This window comes from Neofelis nebulosa, chromosome 4, assembly GCF_028018385.1.
Source record: "Neofelis nebulosa isolate mNeoNeb1 chromosome 4, mNeoNeb1.pri, whole genome shotgun sequence".
Lineage (NCBI taxonomy): Eukaryota > Metazoa > Chordata > Mammalia > Carnivora > Felidae > Neofelis > Neofelis nebulosa.
This window is the reverse complement of record NC_080785.1, coordinates 112,765,908-112,786,886: the sequence shown is the minus strand read 5'-3', so window position 1 is coordinate 112,786,886 and position 20,979 is coordinate 112,765,908. Positions and strand designations below refer to the sequence as shown.

General features: G+C 44.8%; 1 protein-coding gene across 2 annotated transcripts; it reads left to right on the top strand.

Moving 5' to 3' along the window:
• Window positions 1-858: 858 nt before the first annotated feature.
• Window positions 859-20,537, top strand: HMCES (5-hydroxymethylcytosine binding, ES cell specific). 2 transcript variants are annotated; one of them, XM_058725813.1, is made up of 7 exons: window positions 859-966; window positions 1,439-1,644; window positions 8,080-8,223; window positions 8,727-8,852; window positions 16,725-16,906; window positions 18,194-18,386; window positions 20,256-20,537. In XM_058725813.1, exons 2-7 carry the CDS (start codon window positions 1,462-1,464, stop codon window positions 20,481-20,483), a joined length of 1,056 nt encoding a protein of 351 aa, XP_058581796.1. In that variant the 5' UTR covers window positions 859-966; window positions 1,439-1,461; the 3' UTR covers window positions 20,484-20,537. The 2 variants fall into 2 exon arrangements, with proteins under 2 accessions (XP_058581796.1, XP_058581795.1); XM_058725812.1 differs by having other exon boundaries at window positions 876-1,012.
• The last annotated feature ends 442 nt before the right edge of the window (window positions 20,538-20,979 follow it).

Genomic DNA, 20,979 nt, shown 5'->3' with positions numbered 1-20,979 from the left:
GAGCTGAGGGTATGACAGCAGGCACTGAGGTCATGAACCTGCCCTTGGCATCCTCACCACCACCCTCCTGCTCTAGGTGGTGAATGGAGGCTGCAGAGGGTTTGGGTGGATCACTTGGGTATTACCTAGCATGAGGTTTGAGGTGGAGTGTGCACTGGGGTTTGCCTGCTCCCAGTTCAGTGAATGCACAGAGGAGAAAAGACAGGCCTTAGCACTCTATTGCCTGAAGATGCAGAAATCCTTGGTTCACGACCCAAGGCAGCAGGGTCAGAGGCCTGCCCTTTTAAACTCAAGCCAGGCGGCTTTGCTAATTTCATGGCTGAAACAGGCCTGCAAAGCCTGTTTTCTAAAATCTAGGCCTGACTCAGGAATTCAGATTTGGGTTGGGGAGGTAGCCAAAGGCCTGGAAAGTCACATTCTGGTGCCCACTGAAGTTTAAGAGTGACTTCATGATTCACGTAAGTTTTCCTGATGGTTTCTCAACGTTTGTCCCAAACTCTGAGGCCGTCAGCCTCACTGCGAAGTAAATCAAATGTTCCGTTATCATCCCTACAACGACCCAGTGCTCTAATTCCGGCTCCCACTATACAGACCAGGACACCTCACGCTCCCTGGCCTCCACCCCATTCCTACGGCAGGGAGTGGGCCTTCACGGAGGAGAGCTGAGCTTCAAGAAGCGGGGAGTCCCCAAAGGCAGGGAGGCAGTGGGCCTTTACGGAGGAGAGCTGAGCTTCGAGAACCGGGGAGTCCCCAAAGCCAGTCGTAGTCTTCCCCCCGCCCGGCTACTTTCAGATAGCTGGACGCCACGGGAACCTCCAGGCGCGTGGGGGCGGGGCTAGGCGCCGTCGCTGGGGGCGGGGCTGACCTGGCTGGGGGTGGGGCCTGGCGCCGTGAGCGCTGGCCCGCCGAGCCGGAGCGCCCGCGAGGGAAGAGCGTCGCCGGCGGCCTAGAGGAGGTGAACGTGAGGTGAGGCTAGGCGGGCGGAGGTGGACGTGAGGCGAAGTGAGACGAGGTGAGGCGAGGCGGGACTGCGGGGCCGAATGGAGGAGAGGCGGGGCGGCCGGCCAAGGCGGCCCGCGGCCCGGGCGCGGAGCCGCGAGGTGGGGCGGGCGGGGACGCGGGGGCCCCGGACCTCTCCTCCGGGAGGGCCCGCCCCCTGGCGGCGCCGGCTGCCGTCCTGGAGCTTTAGCGGGCGGGAGGCCCCAGTCGGTGCCCTGAGGGGAGAAGAGCGGGGCCGGGGAGGATCACGCAGAGGAAGTGGCTCCAGCTGTGACCGTACCCGTCCCCCCCGCCTCTTGTGTTTCTTGGCCGTACCGCTGAGCTGCAAGAATAGCACCTCGGAGCGGGCCGCCTCCCCGCGCACGGGTGCCCGCGAGGCGTGGAGAGAGGGCCGTGAATACGCGAGTGCGACGCGCCCCCGGTGTGCTCTCATCTTCAGGGTGTGCGGGGCCCCGCCGGAGGATGTGCGGCCGAACCTCCTGTCACCTGCCCAGAGATGTGCTCGCGAGAGCGTGTGCCTATCGGGACCGGCAGGGCCGGGAGCGGCTCCCCGAGTGGAAGGACCCCGACAAGTACTGCCCCTCTTACAACACGAGCCCTCAGTCGAACAGCCCCGTGCTCTTGTCACGTCTGCACTTTGAGAAGGTAACCGCGGGTCTCTGCGCCACACCAGCTTCCGGCCCATCCGCTTCTGTAGGGTTTGGCGTCTGCTCAGCCCCTGACATTGAACTTGAAAACCAGCCGTTGCTCAAATAGTCTGATCCCCAGTTGAGAACCACTCTGGACCTCACTGCAAGAAGTTTTATCGCTTTCTTCCTACCTTAGAAGAGGATTCCGTATTTATTCTTCAGGCTCACTTGAAGGCTAGTCATAATACATGCCAAATTTATTTGAACACGCCCCCCCATTTGAGTACTTTTTTTTTTTTTTTAACGTTTTTATTTATTTTGAGAGAGAGGAGAGAGACAGAATCCCAAGCAGGCTCCGAACGTCAGCGCAGAGCGCAATATGGGGCTGGAACTCACTAACCTTGAAATCGTGACCTGAGCCAGAGCCCCGCGCTTAATGACTGAGCCACCCAGGCGCCCCTCGAAGGTTTTTTAAGATCACATCTTTCAAACCTCACTGATCATCAAGGTCATTTGAGTACCTTTGGGAAAAAAAAAAGATTTCCATGCCCCTTACCAGCCCAGTTGAACCAGAATCTCTAGGCCTAGGGCAGGATTAAGGCTAGCTAATGTGAAACACTTGTGGTGCTTCTTGAATGTTGAAGTTTCTATTTTTTTCTGCTTGTGTTTTCAGTCGGCTTATGTTTTGTCTTTTATTGAAACTAGGAACAGATGCATTTGGTTTGGTTATCTGAAGTTTAATTCCACCTCATTGTTTCTACAGTATTTACCCATGTAGTGTTGGAGTGACCAATAATGCATAATCATGTTTTGGTTCTTTGCTTTATCTCCTGAATGTGTGTGTTCACGTGTGTGCGTGCAACTGTGTGCCAGTGCTAGCATGTAGTAAATAAAATGCTTAATTCTAGAAATGAATGGTTGGTTTCTCCATGTCTTAAGCATTTTAAATGCCCTTGAGAGGTTATGAAAAATTATGATTGTTTTCCATCATGGGTATTTATTCTATTGGATCCATAATGCTTAAATCAATTTATAAAGTCAATTATACCCTTGCTACTTACTCTTCAGAACTCTTGTGATAATATTGTAGTCAAGATTCGTTTCTATATTACTTGAAATAAATGGGCACCCGGGTGGCTCAGTCGGTTAAGGCATCCATCCGACTTTGGTTCAGGTCATGATCTCGCGGTTCTTGAGTTCGAGCCCTGCATCGGGCTCTGTGCTGACAGCTTAGAGCCTGGAATCTGCTTCAGATTCTGTGTCTCCTTCTCTTTCTGCTCCACCCCTGCTCGCACTCTGTTGCACTCTTTCTCTCTCTCTCAAAAATATAATATTTAGAAGAAATAAGCATACTAAATAACATTGATCTTTTTTGTTGAATGAAATAGTAAATGGCTTATTCTTGAGCCATTTTTACTGGGTGCATACCTCCCTGTTGAAACTAAAAAAAAAATTTTTTTTTTTATGAGAGGGAAATCAAAATAAATATGGGGGATCTTAACTTGGAAAGGAAAGAATTAAACATGTCTCAGAGGAAGACCAAATTTGAAGTGAAAAGAGAGACGGATTAAATGTGTGGTCCTTATTCTTTTTTAGCCTTGGTTCTCTTTATATCATCTCTTTAAAATTATAGAATGAATGTCAGCTGGAAGAAAATATTTGTTTTAGCAGATGTAAAGAAGTGTAGACATATTGTGACTTGTCCTAGGTTACCCAGCAAATGAGGGACAGAGCTGGGACTGAGGTCCAGACCACTTTCCCCACTCCAGTGGATGCTTCCCGGAACTAGGAATGGGGAAGGTGGAGCCTCTAGCAAAAGTAGCCCTCTCTTTCCGTCAGTGGTATGAATTTGCTGATGTAGTGTTTTGATTCCACATCTCTAATAAATTTTGTTAAGATTGCTGGGGTTTCCTAATTTTGATAAAATTTGAGGTTCCATTTGTCTCAAACCTGTAAATTGTAAAACAAAATTAGAATCATTTCAGCTGTTCATTAAACCTTATCATCAACGGCCAACACGTGTACAGATTGCAATATTTGCATTTGAAACCACTGATTTGCAGATTACTTCCTCTTTCATTTAGCTGTTCTGGTCACAAGTCCAAAAGGGTAGAGGGAAAAGATGACTAATATTGAGCAATATTTTCAGTATTTTGGCTTCTCAGCCACCTTTTATTTCTTGTTCCCAGTAGGGGGCAGCCTCATGTTTAGGTTCAGTTTTCAATCGTCCAGTGAACACACTAGCATTAAAGGTGATCGGTGGGATTTGTAAAAGTAGGATTTCTCAACCTAAGCAGTATCAACATTTTGGGTGGGAAAAGTCTTTGCTGTGAAAAGCTGTCCTGTGCATTGCAGCATGTTTATCAGCATTGCTGGCCTCTACCTACCAGATGCCGGTAGCATTACTGGCCTCTAACCACCAGATTCTTTGTGGTGGGAAGCCGTCCTGTGCACTGCAGAATGTTTAGCAGCCTTGCTGGCCTCTACCCGCCAGATTTCTACCCCCTAGATCTTGGTGGTGGGAAAGGATTGTCACACTTGCCACATGTTGCGAATCTCAGAGTATTGTTGTCTTGCAGATTCCTGATGAGAATCCATTTAGTTGACCATTGTATAATGTTCTCTCATTTGTGCTTTGGGTAGGGGGCTTGGAAAGCACGTTTGATTCTGGAAAAGAGGACTTACAAAAGCTCTGTTTTCATACTTTCTTTCTCTTCCTATCTCAGATGAGATTAACACTTGGATTTTCATTGTCTACCCTACTGTAAACAGAAGGAATGAGGGGCCCCCAGAAAAAGAAAGATGAGACATAGCTTTGGTGACACAAGAGAAGTCATTTTAGGCCCCTACCTATTTTCTGTGATCTACGCCCTACTGGCTCCACTTGCCTAAGCACACTTCTTGCAGAATTTCAAAAGGAGGTGTCAGAATTACAAAGAAATACAAAAACCTCCTGTAGTTAAGGATTTTAAGGAAAAAAAGGGAATGCAATAACTAACACTCTCTACCAGTCCAGGAAGTAGCCTAACCATACCAGTGCTAAAACTCCCAGTGCTGTTTCAAAAGTAAACAAGGTCCAGCATTCCTTACCTGAAATAATGAGCCCAAGCCCCATGCAGTTCACACACTGCTGTCCCTGAGCCTGCCCTTAACCCCTTTCCCCTTGTCCTACAGTTACCTCTGCTTCCTTATAAGGAGCATAGGCTTCATTAATGTAATATAGGTTGCATGTATAGGCATGTTCTCTAAGTACACCTGTGCAGCCTTATGTCCACTTTCACATGCAGTGACAAAGCTCCCCTTTCTGAATGTTCATCCTAACCCTAAAATAAACCCAGTCACCACCACCCCCATCTCCACTTCCCCCATCTTACTCCCTCCTCCCGTCTTATTTGCTGCAAATAGTTTCCTTTGTGTGACTCCACCTGGTATAGTCTGTATGTGGAACTCACCAAGGAGCGAAGTCAACTGTTAGTTCAGTTATACTACCATTTCTTCTAGGGTAGTCTTTTCCTTAGTTACGTTGCACGCTCATCAGTTGCTTTTGTTTTTCCTGCCTCTTGGCATACAAGATACCCAGACTGCCTCTGTCTTTAAGCAGGAAAATATACACACGTGTGCATATGTATACACACACGCACAGTTGAAACTCATTATTTGTAGATTTCATGTTTGCAAATGTGTCTGCTTGCTAAAATTGTGTATATTCCCCAAAATAATACTCATGTCGCTTTTGAAGTCTTTCACAGACATATAGACAGGAAGAAATTTTGAATTACCCAAAGTACACATTCCCAGCTGAGGTTGAGTAAGGCAAAACTTTACCTTCTTGTTTCAGCTCTTACATTGTAAACAAGTACTCTTCTTGGAGTTGATTTAGTGCTATTTCTTGCATTTCTCTGCATTTTGTTGGTGATTTCACTGTTTGAAATTGTCCCCAAGCTGGGCACTTGGGTGGCTCAGATGTTTAAGTGTCTGACTTTGGCTCAGGTTATGATCTCATGATCTCATGGTTTCTGAGTTTGAGTCCCCCATGGAGCTCTGAGCTGACAGTGCAGAGCCTGCTTGGGATTCTCTCTTTCTCTCCCTCTCTCTCCACCCACTTGGACTTTTTCTCTCTCTCTCAAAATAAATAAATTAAAAAAAAATTGCTCCCAAGCATAGTGCTAGAGTGCTGGCTAGTATTTTATTTACTTACTTATTTAAATGTTTATTTATTTTTGAGAAAGAGAGAGAGAGAGCATGAGCAGGAGGAGCAGAGAGAGAGGGAGACACAAGATCTGAAGCAGGCTCCAGGCTCTGAGTTGTCAGAGATATCTGGCTTATTTTACTCAGTGTAATGTTTTCAAGGTTGATCCATTTGATAGAATGTGTCACTACTTCATTGCTTGTTTATGGCTGAGTGATAGAATTCACCCTCTGCTCATGGTCTCTTCCAACCTGTATGGTACCACACCACATAGAATAGTGTGTGTGTGTGTGTGTGTGTGTGTGTGTGTGCGCGCGCGCGCGCGTGCATTTTAATCTGTAGATTTCATCAAACTCTCAAGGGGCCAATTACCCCAATAAAGTGTAACGACTATGTGTCAGAGGCCCCTAAGAGTACCCCCACATTTGGAGATTCGGTTAGAAGGACTTAGCGTATAAGGCTCAGGTTTATTACAGTGAAAAGATATGCAATAGCATTAGCAAGGGAAAGAGACATAAGTAGGAGTCTGGAAAAAAATCCATGCATAGGCTTCCTTAGGTTCTCTCCTTCCTGTGAGGAGATATAGCAGGAAATATCCTTCTCCAGTAATGAAAAATACAGTAATGTGTGGTGTTTCTGCCTGGGGCAATCCATTAGAAACTAAAAGCCCAGGGTTTTTATTAGGTACTCTGCCTAGCAAGTACCTAAATTCCAGAGTCTCAAAAGGAAAGCAGATGTTCAGCATAAACCTCATTTTTGTACAGACTAGGTACAGTGAACCATCCTGTATCTGTTAGGAAAAGGGGAACACTCAAACTCCAAGGTCCCAGATGCTAAGGGCCAACCTTGTAAGCAGGCCTTCCTGAAAATAGCATCCTTGGACTTGCTATAACTTTTCTGCACAAAACCACTTCCTACACATTCTTGACATTGCCTCTTTGTTCATTTAATTTTTTTTTAAGTTTAGTTACTTTTTTTAGTAATCTCTACAACCAGTGTAGGGCTGGAATTCATGACCCCAAGATCAAGAGTTGCACACTCCTCCAACTGAGCCAGCCAGGCACCCATGTTCGTTTAATTTCATATCTGGTCTTCCCTCCCATTCTCTTCTTTGTCTGCATTTTGTACCTCTTGTGGGATCCAGTTTAAGAACTACCTCACCCCTGTCCTTTCTGCCTCTTCTAAGGAGCCGATACTTTTCCATTCCATCTCTCACGGATCACTCTCTGCTGAACTCCTTTGTGACTCCTTGTATGTACCACTTCTTTTTTAATTTTTAAAAAATGTTTGTTTATTTTTGAGAGACACAGAGACAGAATGAGAGTGGGTTAGGGGCAGAGAGAGAGGGAGACAGAATCGGAAGCAGGCCTCAGGCTCTGAGGTGTCAGCACAGAGCCTGACACGGGGCTCGAACCCACGAGCTGCGAGATCATGACCTGAGCCAAAGTCGGACGCTCAACCGACTGAGCCACCCAGGCGCCCCTTGTATGTACCACTTCTATGGCCCTTAGCCTATTGTATCTTATATTATTAATGTTTTGTTGTATATTATATTATTAATGTTTTTATGTCTTTGTGGCCTCATATGTCATCGTGCAAGTCCTTTGAAGTTAAGCACTCTTCTATGTGCCCCCACAGCACCCTGAGCATCCCTCATCCTAGCATGTCCCTCATTGTATTATCGTTGTCTGTAACATGTGCTGACTTACGTATTTTTATTTTAGAGAGAGAGTGTGAGTGGTGTAGAGAAGGAGAGAGAGAAGGGGGGGGGGCTTTAAGTGGCTCCATGCTCAGTGCCAAACCCAACGTGGGGCTCGATCCCACACTCCTGGGATCATGATCTGAGCCAAAATCAAGAGTTGGACACTCAACCAACCAAGCCACCCCAGCTCCTCTGTAGTATGTACTTTTTAAGAGCTGGAACCACATAAACTGCTAGGCCTAGCACTCTCTCTCTCTCATAGCAGGCACTAATTCAAAGTCTACAGGGACTAAACTTCTTTGTATCCCCCACCCTACCCAAGCAGTATGTCTTACATTCTAATAAATGCTAAAGAACGTGAATTGCTGAAGAGTTCAAGTTACTCACATCATGATAGATAAATCATTAAAATTGTTTTTCAAATAGATCTTTCCCTTTTAGTGTTCTTCTCTGTACTTTTTGTATTTTGATATTAATAGTAACATAATGCATGTGCCAAATTTGGTTTTGTAAATTTCATTATGCTCTACTCACTGGATCTTAACCTTTTCCCGTGGCAGGGTGCAGACCCATCTGAGCGTATCATTGCTCCCATGCGATGGGGCTTGGTCCCATCTTGGTTCAAAGAGGATGATCCTTCCAAACTTCAGTTCAACACTACCAACTGTCGTAGTGATACCATAATGGAGAAACGGTCCTTCAAGGTAGGTAGCTGGTCTAGAGAAAAGGCACATATTCTGTTCTGTTTTCCGACAGAGTTGTTAGTATCTTATACACCTGAGAAATAAAATAAGGATCTCCTGGAAAGTGTGTTCCCAGTCGCGAATAATGTTGAGGGTGGTTATGCATATTACTGCATGATAAATCATGCCAACACATAGTGGTTTAAAACAAAACTATTACTTCTCATATTTTGTAGGTTGACTAGGTTAAGAGAGAGAGAGAGAGAGAGAGAGAGAGAGAGAGAGAATGACAACTAGACAGTTTTCACTTGGAGGTTTTCATGCACTTATAATCAAATGACAGCTGGGGCTGGAGTACATTACTTAATCTTTTCAACATCTGCATAAGGAAGTTATGCATAAGGAAAGTGAGGCACACAGACATTAAATAATTAAGGTCACACATTGGTGGATGTGAGATTTTTCGCTCAAGTACATGAAACATTCTGTCACCAAGACTGTATCTTGCTCACGTTTTTCCTCAGGTCCCTCTTGGAAAGGGAAGACGCTGTGTCGTCTTAGCAGATGGATTCTACGAGTGGCAGAGACGTCAGGGAACAAGCCAAAAGCAGCCGTACTTCATCTATTTTCCCCAAGCCAAAACAGAAGAGGTATTGTCAACAGCATTCACAGTTTGGAAAGGGACAGAGAAACCGATGCAAAAAAGGACATTTTGTATCTTTCCTCATAGAGTTGTGGGTTATTTTTTTTGACATAACTGCTTTATTGAGCTATAATTCACCATAAAATTCACCTTTTTAAAGGATGCAAGTCAGCGGTTTTTGTAGTATAGTCAAAGTTGTGCAACCATCACTGCTAATATTACATTTTCATTGCCCCCAAAAGAAATCCCATATCTGTTACCTGTCACTGTCCATTCCCTATTCTTCCCAGTCCTGGCAACCACGAATCTTTCAGTCGCTATAGATTTGCCTAATTGGACATTTAATATATTTGGAGTCGTATAATATGTGGTCTTTTGTATCTGGCTTGTTTTACTCAGTATAAGGTTTTCAAGGTTGATCCATGTGATAGAATGTGTCACTATTTTTTTTTTTTTTTTTTTTTTTTTCAACGTTTTTTATTTATTTTTGGGACAGAGAGAGACAGAGCATGAACGGGGGAGGGGCAGAGAGAGAGGGAGACACAGAATCGGAAACAGGCTCCAGGCTCCGAGCCATCAGGCCAGAGCCTGACGCGGGGCTCGAACTCACGGACCGCGAGATCGTGACCTGGCTGAAGTCGGACGCTTAACCGACTGCGCCACCCAGGCGCCCCAGAATGTGTCACTATTTAATTGCTTGTTTATGGCTGAGTAATAGTCCATTGTATGGAAAGGCCACATTTTGTTTATTCATTCACCAATTGATGGACACTTGGGTTGTTTCTACTTTTGATGGTTATGAATAAGGCTGCTATGGACATTCGTGTACAAGTTGTTACATGGGTATGTTTTAATTTCTCAAGTTTATACCTAGGGGTGAATTGGCCAGGTCACATGGTAACTCTATACTTCACATTTTCCTCGTAGAACTTTCATTTTTTTTTTTTTTTTTAATTTTTTTTTTTTTTAATGTTTATTCATTTTTTGAGAGGCAGAGAGAGACGGAGCATGAGCAGGGGAAGGGTGGAGAGAGAAGGAGACACAGAATCCGAAGCAGGCTCCAGGCTCCGAACCGACGGCACAGAGCCCAATGTGGGGCTCGAACTCACAAACTGTGAGATCATGACCTGACCGAAGTCGGACGTTTAACCAACTGAGCCACCCAGGCGCCCCTAGAACTTTCATTTCATTTCATTTTTTTTATTTATTTATTTATTTATTTATTTATTTATTTATTTATTTTTTAAATGTTTATTTATTTTTGAGACAGAGAGAGACAGAGCATGAGCAGGGGAGGGGCAGAGAGAAAGGGAGACACAGAATCTGAAACAGGCTCCAGGCTCTGAGCCGTCAGCACAGAACCCGACGCGGGGCTCAAACTCACGAACCGTGAGATCATGACCTGAGCCGAAGTCGGACGCCCAACTGACTGAGCCACCCAGGCGCCCCTAGAACTTTCATTTTAAGACAAATGGTAAATTTAGCCTGTTCACATAACATTATGAGGAGATTGAAAACAAATCAGATGTGCCAACATCATGTTCTCATTTTAATCAGATTTACTGCTCTAATACTGCTAAAGCCTTTGCGTTCTCACTGCAGTTTGCTTTGTTAAAATTGCAAATTATGGGGGGCGCCTGGCTGGCTCAGTCAGTGGAGCATGTGACTCAATCTCAGGGTTGCGAGTTCAAGCCCCACATTGGGTATAGAGATTCCTTAAAAATAAAACCTTTAAAAATAAATAAATTAATTAATTAAATTAAATTGAATTACTAGTAAGTCAGAATTCTGGGGCTCTCTAGAGGAATCCACTCCAAAAGATTCCTAGTGCTTAGCTTTTCCATCTTTAGGAATTTCCTATCTTAAAATTGCAATTTCCTCGGACACTCTTCTTGAGAGACTACGAGGCATTTGTGTGGATTAGGATGGGACTTCCTTCAGTCCTATACAGTTTTTCTTACCTATAAAAATGTATCTGTTCACTGGACTTTCATTAACCACATACGATTGTATATGGCCCTGCTACTAGTCTCCTGGAAGTTCAGTGAGACAGGATTTCTGCCCTCGATACTCGATTACCAAGACACACACAAGTCAACAGTTGCAGGTCAGGGGTGAATGCTCACTGAAGGCATGCTTGTGAGTTATGGCGGCACAGAAGACAGCACGTAACTGAGCCTGGGGCATCTCAGAAGGCTTCCCAAAGGAGGGAACTTTGTAACGTTTAGAAGATTTGCACTTGATGTAATTAGCAATCTGGTGGGGTTAAAAATTCAGCATTCTGCTAGTTTGCTAGTTGTTTTCATTAGCTCGTTTTTCCTTTTCTCATGTTTTTCCCGGCTGCTGGATTCAGTACTTTTTATGATTCCATTTCGTCTCCACTGTTGGCTGCTTACTTTTACTTCTTTTAAAAATGTTAAGTCGGTTAGGTATCCGACTTCGGCTCAGGTCGTGATCTCACAGTTTGTCGGTTTGAGCCCTGAAGCCTGCTTTGGATTCTGTCTCCCTCTCTCTCTGCCCTTCCCCTGCTTGTGCACACGCTCGCTTTCTCTCTCAAATTTAAATAAACATTTAAAAAAATTTTTTTAAATTGTTTTTTGAGGGCATCCGGGTGGCTCAGTTGGTCAAGCATACAACTCTTAAAATTCAGCTCAGGTCATGATCCCAGGGTCGTGGAATCAAGCCCTGTGACAAGCTCTGTGCTAACAATGCAGACCCTACTTGATACTCTCTCTTTCTCCCTCTACCCCGTCCCCTGCTCTCTCTCAAAAAAATTTTAAATAAATAAGTAAAGTTTTTGTGGGTCACCTGGGTGGGTGTCCAGTCGGTTAAACATCCAACTTCAGCTCAGGTCGTGACCTCATGGTTCATGGGTTCGAGCCCCACATTGGGTTCCTCACTGACAATGCAGAGTCTGCCTGGGATTCTCTCTCTCTCCCCCTCCCTCTGCTCCTCCCCCACTTAAGCTCTCTCTCACTCTCAAAATAAATAAACATTAAAAAAAAGATTCTTTCTTCCCCTCTCTCCCTGCCCCTCCCCTGCTTGCTTACACACATGTGCTCTCAAAAATAAAATAATAAAATTTAAAAATAAATAAGATAAAATATAAAAAGAAGCTTCGTTTAGTTAAAAACAAAAATAGAATAAAAATGCTTTTGGTAGCTATTCTGTAATACACATTTTTTTTTACATTTTTTTTGAGAGAAAGAGAGAGAGACAGAGCACAAGTGGGGGATGCGCAGAGAAAGACACACACACACAGAATCTGAAGCAGGCTCCAGGCTCTAAGCTATGAGCACAGAGCCCGACCCGGAACTTGAACCCACCAACCGTAAGATCATGACCTGAGCCAAAATCAAGAGTCAAATGCTTAACCGACTGAGCTACCCAGGTACCCCCACTATTTCCATTTTTGAACGGTGTTTTCACTGTGTATAGAATTCTGGGTTGGCAGTCTTTTGGTTTTTTTCCAGCACTTAAAAAAAGTACTCCATAGGCTCTGGCTCTTCTAGGGTGTTTTTGAGAAGTCTACTCTAATTTTTGTCTTTTTTCTTCCATTTGTAATGTGTTTCTATCACCCCTCTTTCCCTAATGCCTTCAACATTTCCCATTGGTTTTTAGCAGTTTTAATATGATGTGTGTAGTTTTGTGCATTTGTATGTTTGGCATGTTCACTGAGCTTCCTCCTATCTGTGGTTTGATGTCTCATAATTTTTGGTAAATTTTCAGCCATTGTATATTCAGATATTTCTTCTTACTCATTTCTCTTCACATTCTGTGATTCTAATTGCACGTTAGACCATTTGATATTGTCCCATAGTTCTTCAGTGTTCTGTGTATTTTATTTTATCTCTGTTTTAGTTTGGGTAGTTTTTACTGTCAAGTTGTTTTTTTTTTTTTATATGTTTTTTTTTTATTTTTTTTTATTTTTAATGTTTTTTATTTATTTTTGGGACAGAGAGAGACAGAGCATGAACGGGGGAGGGGCAGAGAGAGAGGGAGACACAGAATCGGAAACAGGCTCCAGGCTCCGAGCCATCAGCCCAGAGCCTGACGCGGGGCTCGAACTCACGGACCGCGAGATCGTGACCTGGCTGAAGTCGGACGCTTAACCAACTGCGCCACCCAGGCGCCCCTTTACTGTCAAGTTTTTAAGTTCACTGATATTTTCTTATTTTGCCAACATTTCTTTTTTTTTTTTTTTAATTTTTTTTTTCAACGTTTTTTTTGTTTTTTTTTTTGTTTTTTTTTTTTATTTATTTTTGGGACAGAGAGAGACAGAGCATGAACGGGGGAGGGGCAGAGAGAGAGGGAGACACAGAATCGGAAGCAGGCTCCAGGCTCTGAGCCATCAGCCCAGAGCCCGACGCGGGGCTGGAACTCACGGACCGCGAGATCGTGACCTGGCTGAAGTCGGACGCTTAACCGACTGCGCCACCCAGGCGCCCCTTGCCAACATTTCTTAACTGTTGAATGTATGCTGTTCACCTTTTCTACAAGAGCCTTTAACATTTTTTTTAAGTAGACTTCACACCCAACACGGAATGTGAACTCATGATGCCAAGATCATGACCTGAGCTGAGATTAAGAGTCAGATGCCTGGGGCGCCTGGGTGGCTCAGTCAGTTAGGCGGCCGACTTCGGCTCAGGTCATGATCTTGCAGTCCGTGAGTTCGAGCCCCGCGTCAGGCTCTGTGCTGACAGCTCAGAGCCTGGAGCCTGTTTCAGATTCTGTGTCTCCCTCTCTCTCTGACCCTCCCCCGTTCATGCTGTCTCTCCCTGTCTCAAAAATAAATAAACGTTAGGGGCGCCTGGGTGGCGCAGTCGGTTAAGCGTCCGACTTCAGCCAGGTCACGATCTCGCGGTCCGTGAGTTCGAGCCCCACGTCAGGCTCTGGGCTGATGGCTCGGAGCCTGGAGCCTGTTTCCGATTCTGTGTCTCCCTCTCTCTCTGCCCCTCCCCCATTCATGCTCTGTCTCTCTCTGTCCCAAAAATAAATAAAAAAAAAAAAGTTGAAAAAAAAATTTAAAAAAATAAATAAATAAACGTTAAAAAAAATTAAAAAAAAAAAAAAAAAGAGTCAGATGCCTAAGCCACCCAGGTGCCCCAAGAACCTTTAACATATTAACTAAACATGTTTTAATGTTTATTTTTGAGAGAGAAACACAGACAGACAGACAGACAAAGCGTGAACGGGGAAGAGGCAGATGAGGGAGACACAAAATCTGAAGCAAGCAGGCTCCAGGCTCTGAGCGGTCAGTACAGAGCCTGACACAGGGCTCAAACTCAAAAACCATGAAATCATGACCTGAGCTGAAGTCAGATGCCTACTGTCTGGGCCCACCCAGGGGCCTCTAATTAAACTTATTTTAAATTCCCTCTGATAGTTGAGCATTTGGGGAAAGTGGTGTCTTGAGTCTGGTTCTGTTGATTTCTATATCCCTTGACAGTTCATTTTGTTTTCTGGCTTTTTTTTTTTTTTTTTTTTTTTTTAATTTGAGAGAGAATTCAAGCAGGGGAGAGGGGCAGAGGGAGAGAGAGAAAATCTTAAGCAGGTTCTACACTTAGCATGGACCCCAGTGTAGGGCTTGATCTCACAACCCCAGGGATCGTGATCTGATTCCAAATCAAGAGTTGGATACTCAACTGACTGAGCCACCCAGGCACCCCATCTTGTAATTTAAAAAAAAATTTTTTTTTTTTTAATTAAAAAAAAAAAAAATTTTTTTTTTCAACATTTATTTATTTTTGGGACAGAGAGAGACAGAGCATGAACGGGGGAGGGCCAGAGAGAGAGGGAGACACAGAATCGGAAACAGGCTCCAGGCTCTGAGCCATCAGCCCAGAGCCTGACGCGGGGCTCGAACTCACGGACCGCGAGATCGTGACCTGAGCCGAAGTCGGATGCTTAACCGACTGCGCCACCCAGGCGCCCCTAAAAAAAATTTTTTTTAATGTTTATTTACTTTTGAGAGGCAGAGAGACAGAGTGTGAGCAGGGGAAGGGCAGAGAGAGAGGGAGACAGATTCTGAAGCAGGCTCCAGGCTGTGCACTGTCAGCACAGAGCCTGACGTGGGGCTCGAACTCACAAAGGTGAGATCATGACCTGAGCCGAAGTCAGATGCTCAACTGACTGAGCCACCCAGGCACCCCCGATCTTGTAATTTTTGATTGATTGCCAGACATACAGGCTGAGATAAATTTTTGCTTGGAAATGGATACACTTATCCTTCTAATAGGGTAATGTGTGAGGTTGAGTTGATCTTATCAGGAGCTGAACTGGTTTTGTTGGTACAATTACCTTTGTTCATTACAGGTTTTAAATTTCTCTGTGCCGTTTTGTGTTCATGGTAAGGGTGATTTTCCAGAGAGTTTTTCTCAGTAGCCCTGCTTCCTTCTGCTGTAGTACTTCCCTTTGAGCCTGTGCTGTGGATAGGCTCTGTCTGTGCTCTTGCTGCTTCCCCAGAATTAGGCTGCTGTTGCTGTCCATGTGGTGCTTGCTGATCTAAAGGGTGGGAGAGCATTCTTTATTGTCTTCATACAGCCTCAAATCTGAGAACTGTCAGGCTCAGGCTTTCTCAGGGATCCTGCTCTTTCCCCAGGAGAGTAGAGGGATTTTTCTTTCACCCTTCCCCAGACTCAATGGGTCTTTACCTGTATCTTATGGTCAATAGGGTTTATAACCCATACTCTGGCCCCTTAAGGCTTTTGCTCCTCAGAGGAGAAATGATTGGGTGAGACTTCACGCCTTTCCTGATGCAGGAGAGCTCCCCTCCTCTAGGCGCATACCAGCAAGGAAGGCTTTCTCTAGTCTGCTCTGCCTCCATCTTTCTTGTGAGCAGCTAGGAAGGTTCATGGAGAAGAGTCTGCAAGCTGATGCAAAGTCCCCTGATGTCTGCAGCTCCCACGGGTTCTAGACTCACAGGCTAGCCCACACAGTGCTTTTAAACAATTTGGTAATAATTTTGTCTGAATGAAGGCCTTGTCTTCCTCCTATTGCCATCAGTAAGCCAGTACTTATGTCTTGTCTTCCCTTGGAGGCCCCTGTCTTTCCGTAAAGTTCAGGCCAGTTTGTTGCCCAGTGACCTCAGTTTTCTGATGAATTTTTTTGAAGTTATGATTTTTGTAGATTATCTAGCTTTTTTCTTTTTTTATATATATTTTTTTCTTCTAATGTTAATTTTTGAGAGAGAGAGAGAGAGAGAAAGCAAGCGCACAAACAGGAGGGGCAGAGAGAGAGGGAGACACAGAATCCGAAGCAGGCTCCAGGCTCTGAGCTGTCAGCATAGGGCCTGATGTGGGGCTCGAACTCACAAGCCCTGAGATCAGGATCTCAGCCAAAGTTGGATGCTTAACTGACTGAGCCACCCAGGTACTCCTAGCTTTTTTTTTTTTTTTCTTTCATGTTTATTTATTTTTGAAAGAAAGAGAGACAGAGTGTGAGTGGGGGAGGGGCAGAGAGAGAGGAAAACACAGAATCCAAAGCAGGCTCCAGGCTCTGATCTGTCAGCACAGAGCCCAAACATGAGGCTCAAACTCACAAAACCGTGAGATCACTGACTGAGCCACCCAGGTGCCTCTCCTAGCTTTTTTTCTTATTGTTAGGGTGGAGGGGAATGACAGGCTAGATCCTGGAAAACCTGAATGCCTACTGATGGTGTTGGTTTGTATTCTGAAAGCATTAAGGAGCCATAAATCCATAGCTTCAGTGGGTACTTACTACCAAACCTCTTTCTTTTGGCAACAGTGGATCAAGAACAGTTAATAACACATGGGCTGAAGTACCTCTAAACATTGTCATGTTAAGTCTATAGTAGTACCCAACTGTGTGTAGGAGGGGGCTGCTGAATATCTAATCTGTCCACATATTTTGCTTCCAGTCAGGTAGCACTGATGTTGCAGAGAGTTCTGAGCACTGGAGGAAAGTCTGGGACAACTGGAGGCTGCTGACAATGGCGGGGATCTTTGACTGCTGGGAGCCCCCAGAAGGAGGAGACCTCCTGTATTCCTATACCATCATCACAGTAGATTCCTGCAAAAGCTTGAATGACATTCACCCTAGGCAAGTCACAGATCTTATCCCTGGGTCCGAAAGGATTCAGAGGAAGATTTGTTTCCTGCTTTTAGACAGGTAGCTTTTGGATTCAGTGTTTCTGTATGCACAAATTTTTTTTTTTTTTAACATTTATTTATTTTTGAGACAGAGAGAGACAGAGCATGAACAGGGGAGGGTCAGAGAGAGAGGGAGACACAGAATCTGAAGCAGGCTCCAGGCTCTGAGCTGTCAGCACAGAGCCCGACACGGGGCTCGAACCCACAGACAGTGAGATCGTGACCTTAGCCGAAGTTGGACGCCCAACTGACTGAGCCACCCAGGCGCCCCTGTATGCACAAATTTAGAGAGTAGCAGTTGTTTTGCAAAATACAGTTAGAGTCAGTTTCGCTATAATATGACATGTGTTCCTAAAAGTCACACTATGCAAAACTGTACAGTGTATCCCCAAGAACTTATGAGAAAAGTGGGGTTTTAAGGGGCAACACCTAAAAATTGGTCAGGAACACATGAAGAAATAATAGGGATCTGTATATTAAAAACAGTACTATTGTTGTCTATGTAGATATTACATTAAATATGGCACTTTACCTTAGAAAAATTTGCTTCTGGAAATGAGTGTTGGAAAAGTTGTAGCTTATGAGCTATTATGAAATGAAAGGAAGATTATTTAAAATTTATGATCTTTTGCGGTCTTAAATCCTGGGGCATGTCTTTCTGCCTTTGAAGTGTTGTTCCTTCAAGACATGCATTTATAATAGATATGTATTTAATCAGAATTGAACAATTTGATCCAACGTATAGCCTCCTCCTGCAATTAACTTCTGTATCACTGCTGAGAAAATTATTCCTAACATCTGGGTCCCAGGAGGCATCTTAAGGCAGCTATTTTGCCTTCTGAGGCATAGGCATAGTTCACAATTATGGGAATAACTCTTTCTTACTGTAAATTTAGAGATTAATATTGTAAGTTTTCCCTTTAATTTCCCTTTAATTCTTGGCTGAGGCATCGTGGGAAGTTTACCAGTTGGTTAGCATGTACACTGGAGTGCTCTGGATCCAGTCACAGCACCGTTCACTGTCTTTGCCATAAAACTGTGTAAGCTCGTTCTCCTCGTGGTGAATTTCGTGCCCTGTCAAGTTGTGGTCAAGGAGCACATGGCAACAATCAGCACGTGAGGTGCAGAGGAAGGACGAGCTTCTCCTTAGGATGATTTGCACTGACTCAAGTCTCCCTTCTGTCCCTACCCTCACTCTACTCTACCTGCTAACTAATGTCTCTACCTCACTGGCTAGGATGCCTGCCATATTAGATGGAGAGGAGGAAGTCTCTAAATGGCTTGACTTTGGTGAGGTCTCAACTCAGGAAGCTCTGAAGTTAATCCACCCCACAGAGAATATCACCTTCCATGCAGTCTCTTCCGTGGTGAACGACTCCGGAAACAACACTCCTGAATGTGTGACTCCTATCAGCCTACTGGTCAAAAAGGTAGGGGCCTGTGATTCTGACAGTCCTTTCTGAGCTTTCTGTCTTCTGTCAAGATATCTTTTTCTTTTAGGATACAGCCTTTCCCAATTAGCTTTATGTTTTTTTAACTTATTTATTTATTTATTTTTATTTATTTATTGTTTTGAGAGAGAGAGAGAGAGAAAAGTGGGGCTCACCCAAAGCAGGGCTCGAACTCACAAACCTAAGCCGAAGTCAGATGCTTAACCGACTGTGCCACCCAGGCACACGACAATTAGCTCTAATTTAAACCACCCAACACATTTCCTTGGGTATGGCAAGGTTGAACAGAGCAGTGATTCTCCAAGCTGGCTGTGACTCAGACTCCTCAGGAGAGGTCTTTCAAAATGTAAATGCTGGATCCTATCTAGACCTATTGAGTCAGTATTCAGGGCTGGGCTTGGGCTTCTGTGTCTTTAAGAAGCTTCTTAAGTAAGTCTGATAAGCCAAGTTTGAAGATTCCTAATCTAGAGGGTGATTATAAGAAAGACAAAGGAATCCTTGTCCATAATTGTATCTTTGCCTCCCAGCTGTGTAGTTTTTTTTTCTCTTTTCTGTATCTGCTTTCCCAACTACAAGTTGGAGGAGTTCCAATCCTTGTACTCCTTTAGGAGGATTTGAGAACATTCCTTCCCTGAACTTTAACTTTTTAGAATTGGCAAGGATCCAGTTGTATTTTCAAGGGAAGGTGAGCAGACCAAAGGCCTCCAGTGGGAACAGAAGTTCCAGAGCAAAAAACTGGCTTTTGCCAATATTTGGGGATGAATATTTAGGAGTAGCAACTGTTTCCAGGTGGCACAGAGGGACTTAAGTAGGACATGGCTGGGTGCCTGGGTGGCTTAGTCGGTTGGGCGTCCCACTTCGGCTCAGGTCATGATCTCGCAGTCCGTGAGTTCGAGCCCCGCATCGGGCTCTGTGCTGACAGCTCAGAGCCTGGAGCCCATTTCAGATTCTGTGTCTCCCTCTCTCTCTGACCCTCCCCCGTTCATGCTCTGTCTCTCTCTGTCTCAAAAATAAATTAAAAAAAAAAAAAAAAAAAAAGTAGGACATGGCTGAGTGTTCCAAGAATAGACATTTTAGAATGCCTGAGAAGTGTTAAGGACAATGATTACAAAACAGCTCCCCCACCCCCCATTTTTATTCAGGTTTCTACGTTTTCCATACTCTGTGTCATCTTTTTCTTTTGTCGCAGTTCTTTGCAAACTCCTGCAACCCTGATCTTTTATTTCTTAGATGTCTCTAAAAATGTAATGATACGCATTCATTTTGTACTAGACTCTGCCCCATTTCTGTCATGGTCTTTACTCCTGAAGAACTCCCATTCTGGAGAGGTGGCATTATGCAAATTCAGAACCTTTAGTTCAGCGTTGGGGTGCAGGTGTGAAAGAGCAGGAGGGAGCAGGCTGGTCAAGGAGAGGCTGCCCAGCGGGGAAACAAGTCAGCCTGTTCAGCCTTAGCTGAATCCTTAATCATGGTGACTCTTCAAAGCCATACCTCTCCAGTGTCATTTCCCCACACTCAGCCTGCTCTCACTGAACTACATCCTCTTCCCTAAGAAAGCTTCTTTCCTGCACCTGTTTGAAATGCTCATCAACTCTCTTTTCTGACCAGTCCCACGCACCTTATATGTGAAGCTTGCTCTGAGAGCTGGTCCCTGCCTGTTTGTACCCCTTGGAGCATACTCCGTTGCTCCTTCCTTCCCCTCACTCCTGACCAGTCATCCCCATCTGGCTCTTAATAACATTTTCTAAGCCTGGGTCAGTACCTAATGCCTCTACCCCTGTTTCTTCCCTTGGAGTTGGTGTTTTCCTAAAAGCTAGAGCTGGGTGGTTTGAGCGTTCTTTGTCCTAGGAGCCCAAGGCAAGTCGTAGTAGCCAGAAGATGATGCAATGGCTGGCCACAAAGTCACCCAAAAAGGAAGACCCCAAAACACCCCAAAAGACAGAGTCAGATGTGCCCCAGTGGTCCAACCAGTTCCTGCAGAAGAGCCCACTCCCCACCAAGAGAGGTGCCACAGGACTCTTGGAGCGATGGCTGAAGCAGGAGGAGCCCATGGCCAAGCGGCCGCACAACCAGTAACGACTTTCAGAGACTACTGCCACGATTTGCTGCATTAAATATTGTTGCTGGTGACAGGTGCTTGCGTTGTATGTTTGTGGATTTGCTTTGGGATGCGGTAGCACAGTAGTAGTTGACAGTTGTGGGTTTATGAATGAGTAGCTATCCTGCCTGCACCATGAACCCACAGGGGGGCAAATGGGCAGCCTAGAAAGAGGAGGGGCCACCACCATCAGTGCATAAGGGGCTTTATGGCTGTGGCCCTCTGCTGGTTTGACTGGTGGACCCTGCTGGCAATTCTCAGCCCTGACCTGGTACTGCTTACAAAAGGCTGTTTTCTGCCAGCTTTTGGAATTAACTTCTCAAGATGTTGTCTTTTTTTCTGAATAAATTATATTTGATAAACTGTCTACATTCTAGAAAATGCTGCTGTTAGGGGAAGTTCTGGATCTTACTGTTTTCTCCTAGGATCAGTCCTAGGGAATGGACTTTGTCACAAATATGGAGCACTGGGGCT

What these genes read in the sequence shown, in the direction of transcription:
- HMCES (XM_058725813.1), top strand. Translation starts at nt 1,462, where the DNA reads ATGTGCGGCCGAACCTCCTGTCACCTGCCCAGAGATGTGCTCGCGAGA. An exon ending in CACGTCTGCACTTTGAGAAG is followed by an intron (nt 1,645 to 8,079) that starts GTAACCGCGGGT and finishes TTCCCGTGGCAG; the next exon opens with GGTGCAGACCCATCTGAGCG. An exon ending in TGGAGAAACGGTCCTTCAAG is followed by an intron (nt 8,224 to 8,726) that starts GTAGGTAGCTGG and finishes GTTTTTCCTCAG; the next exon opens with GTCCCTCTTGGAAAGGGAAG.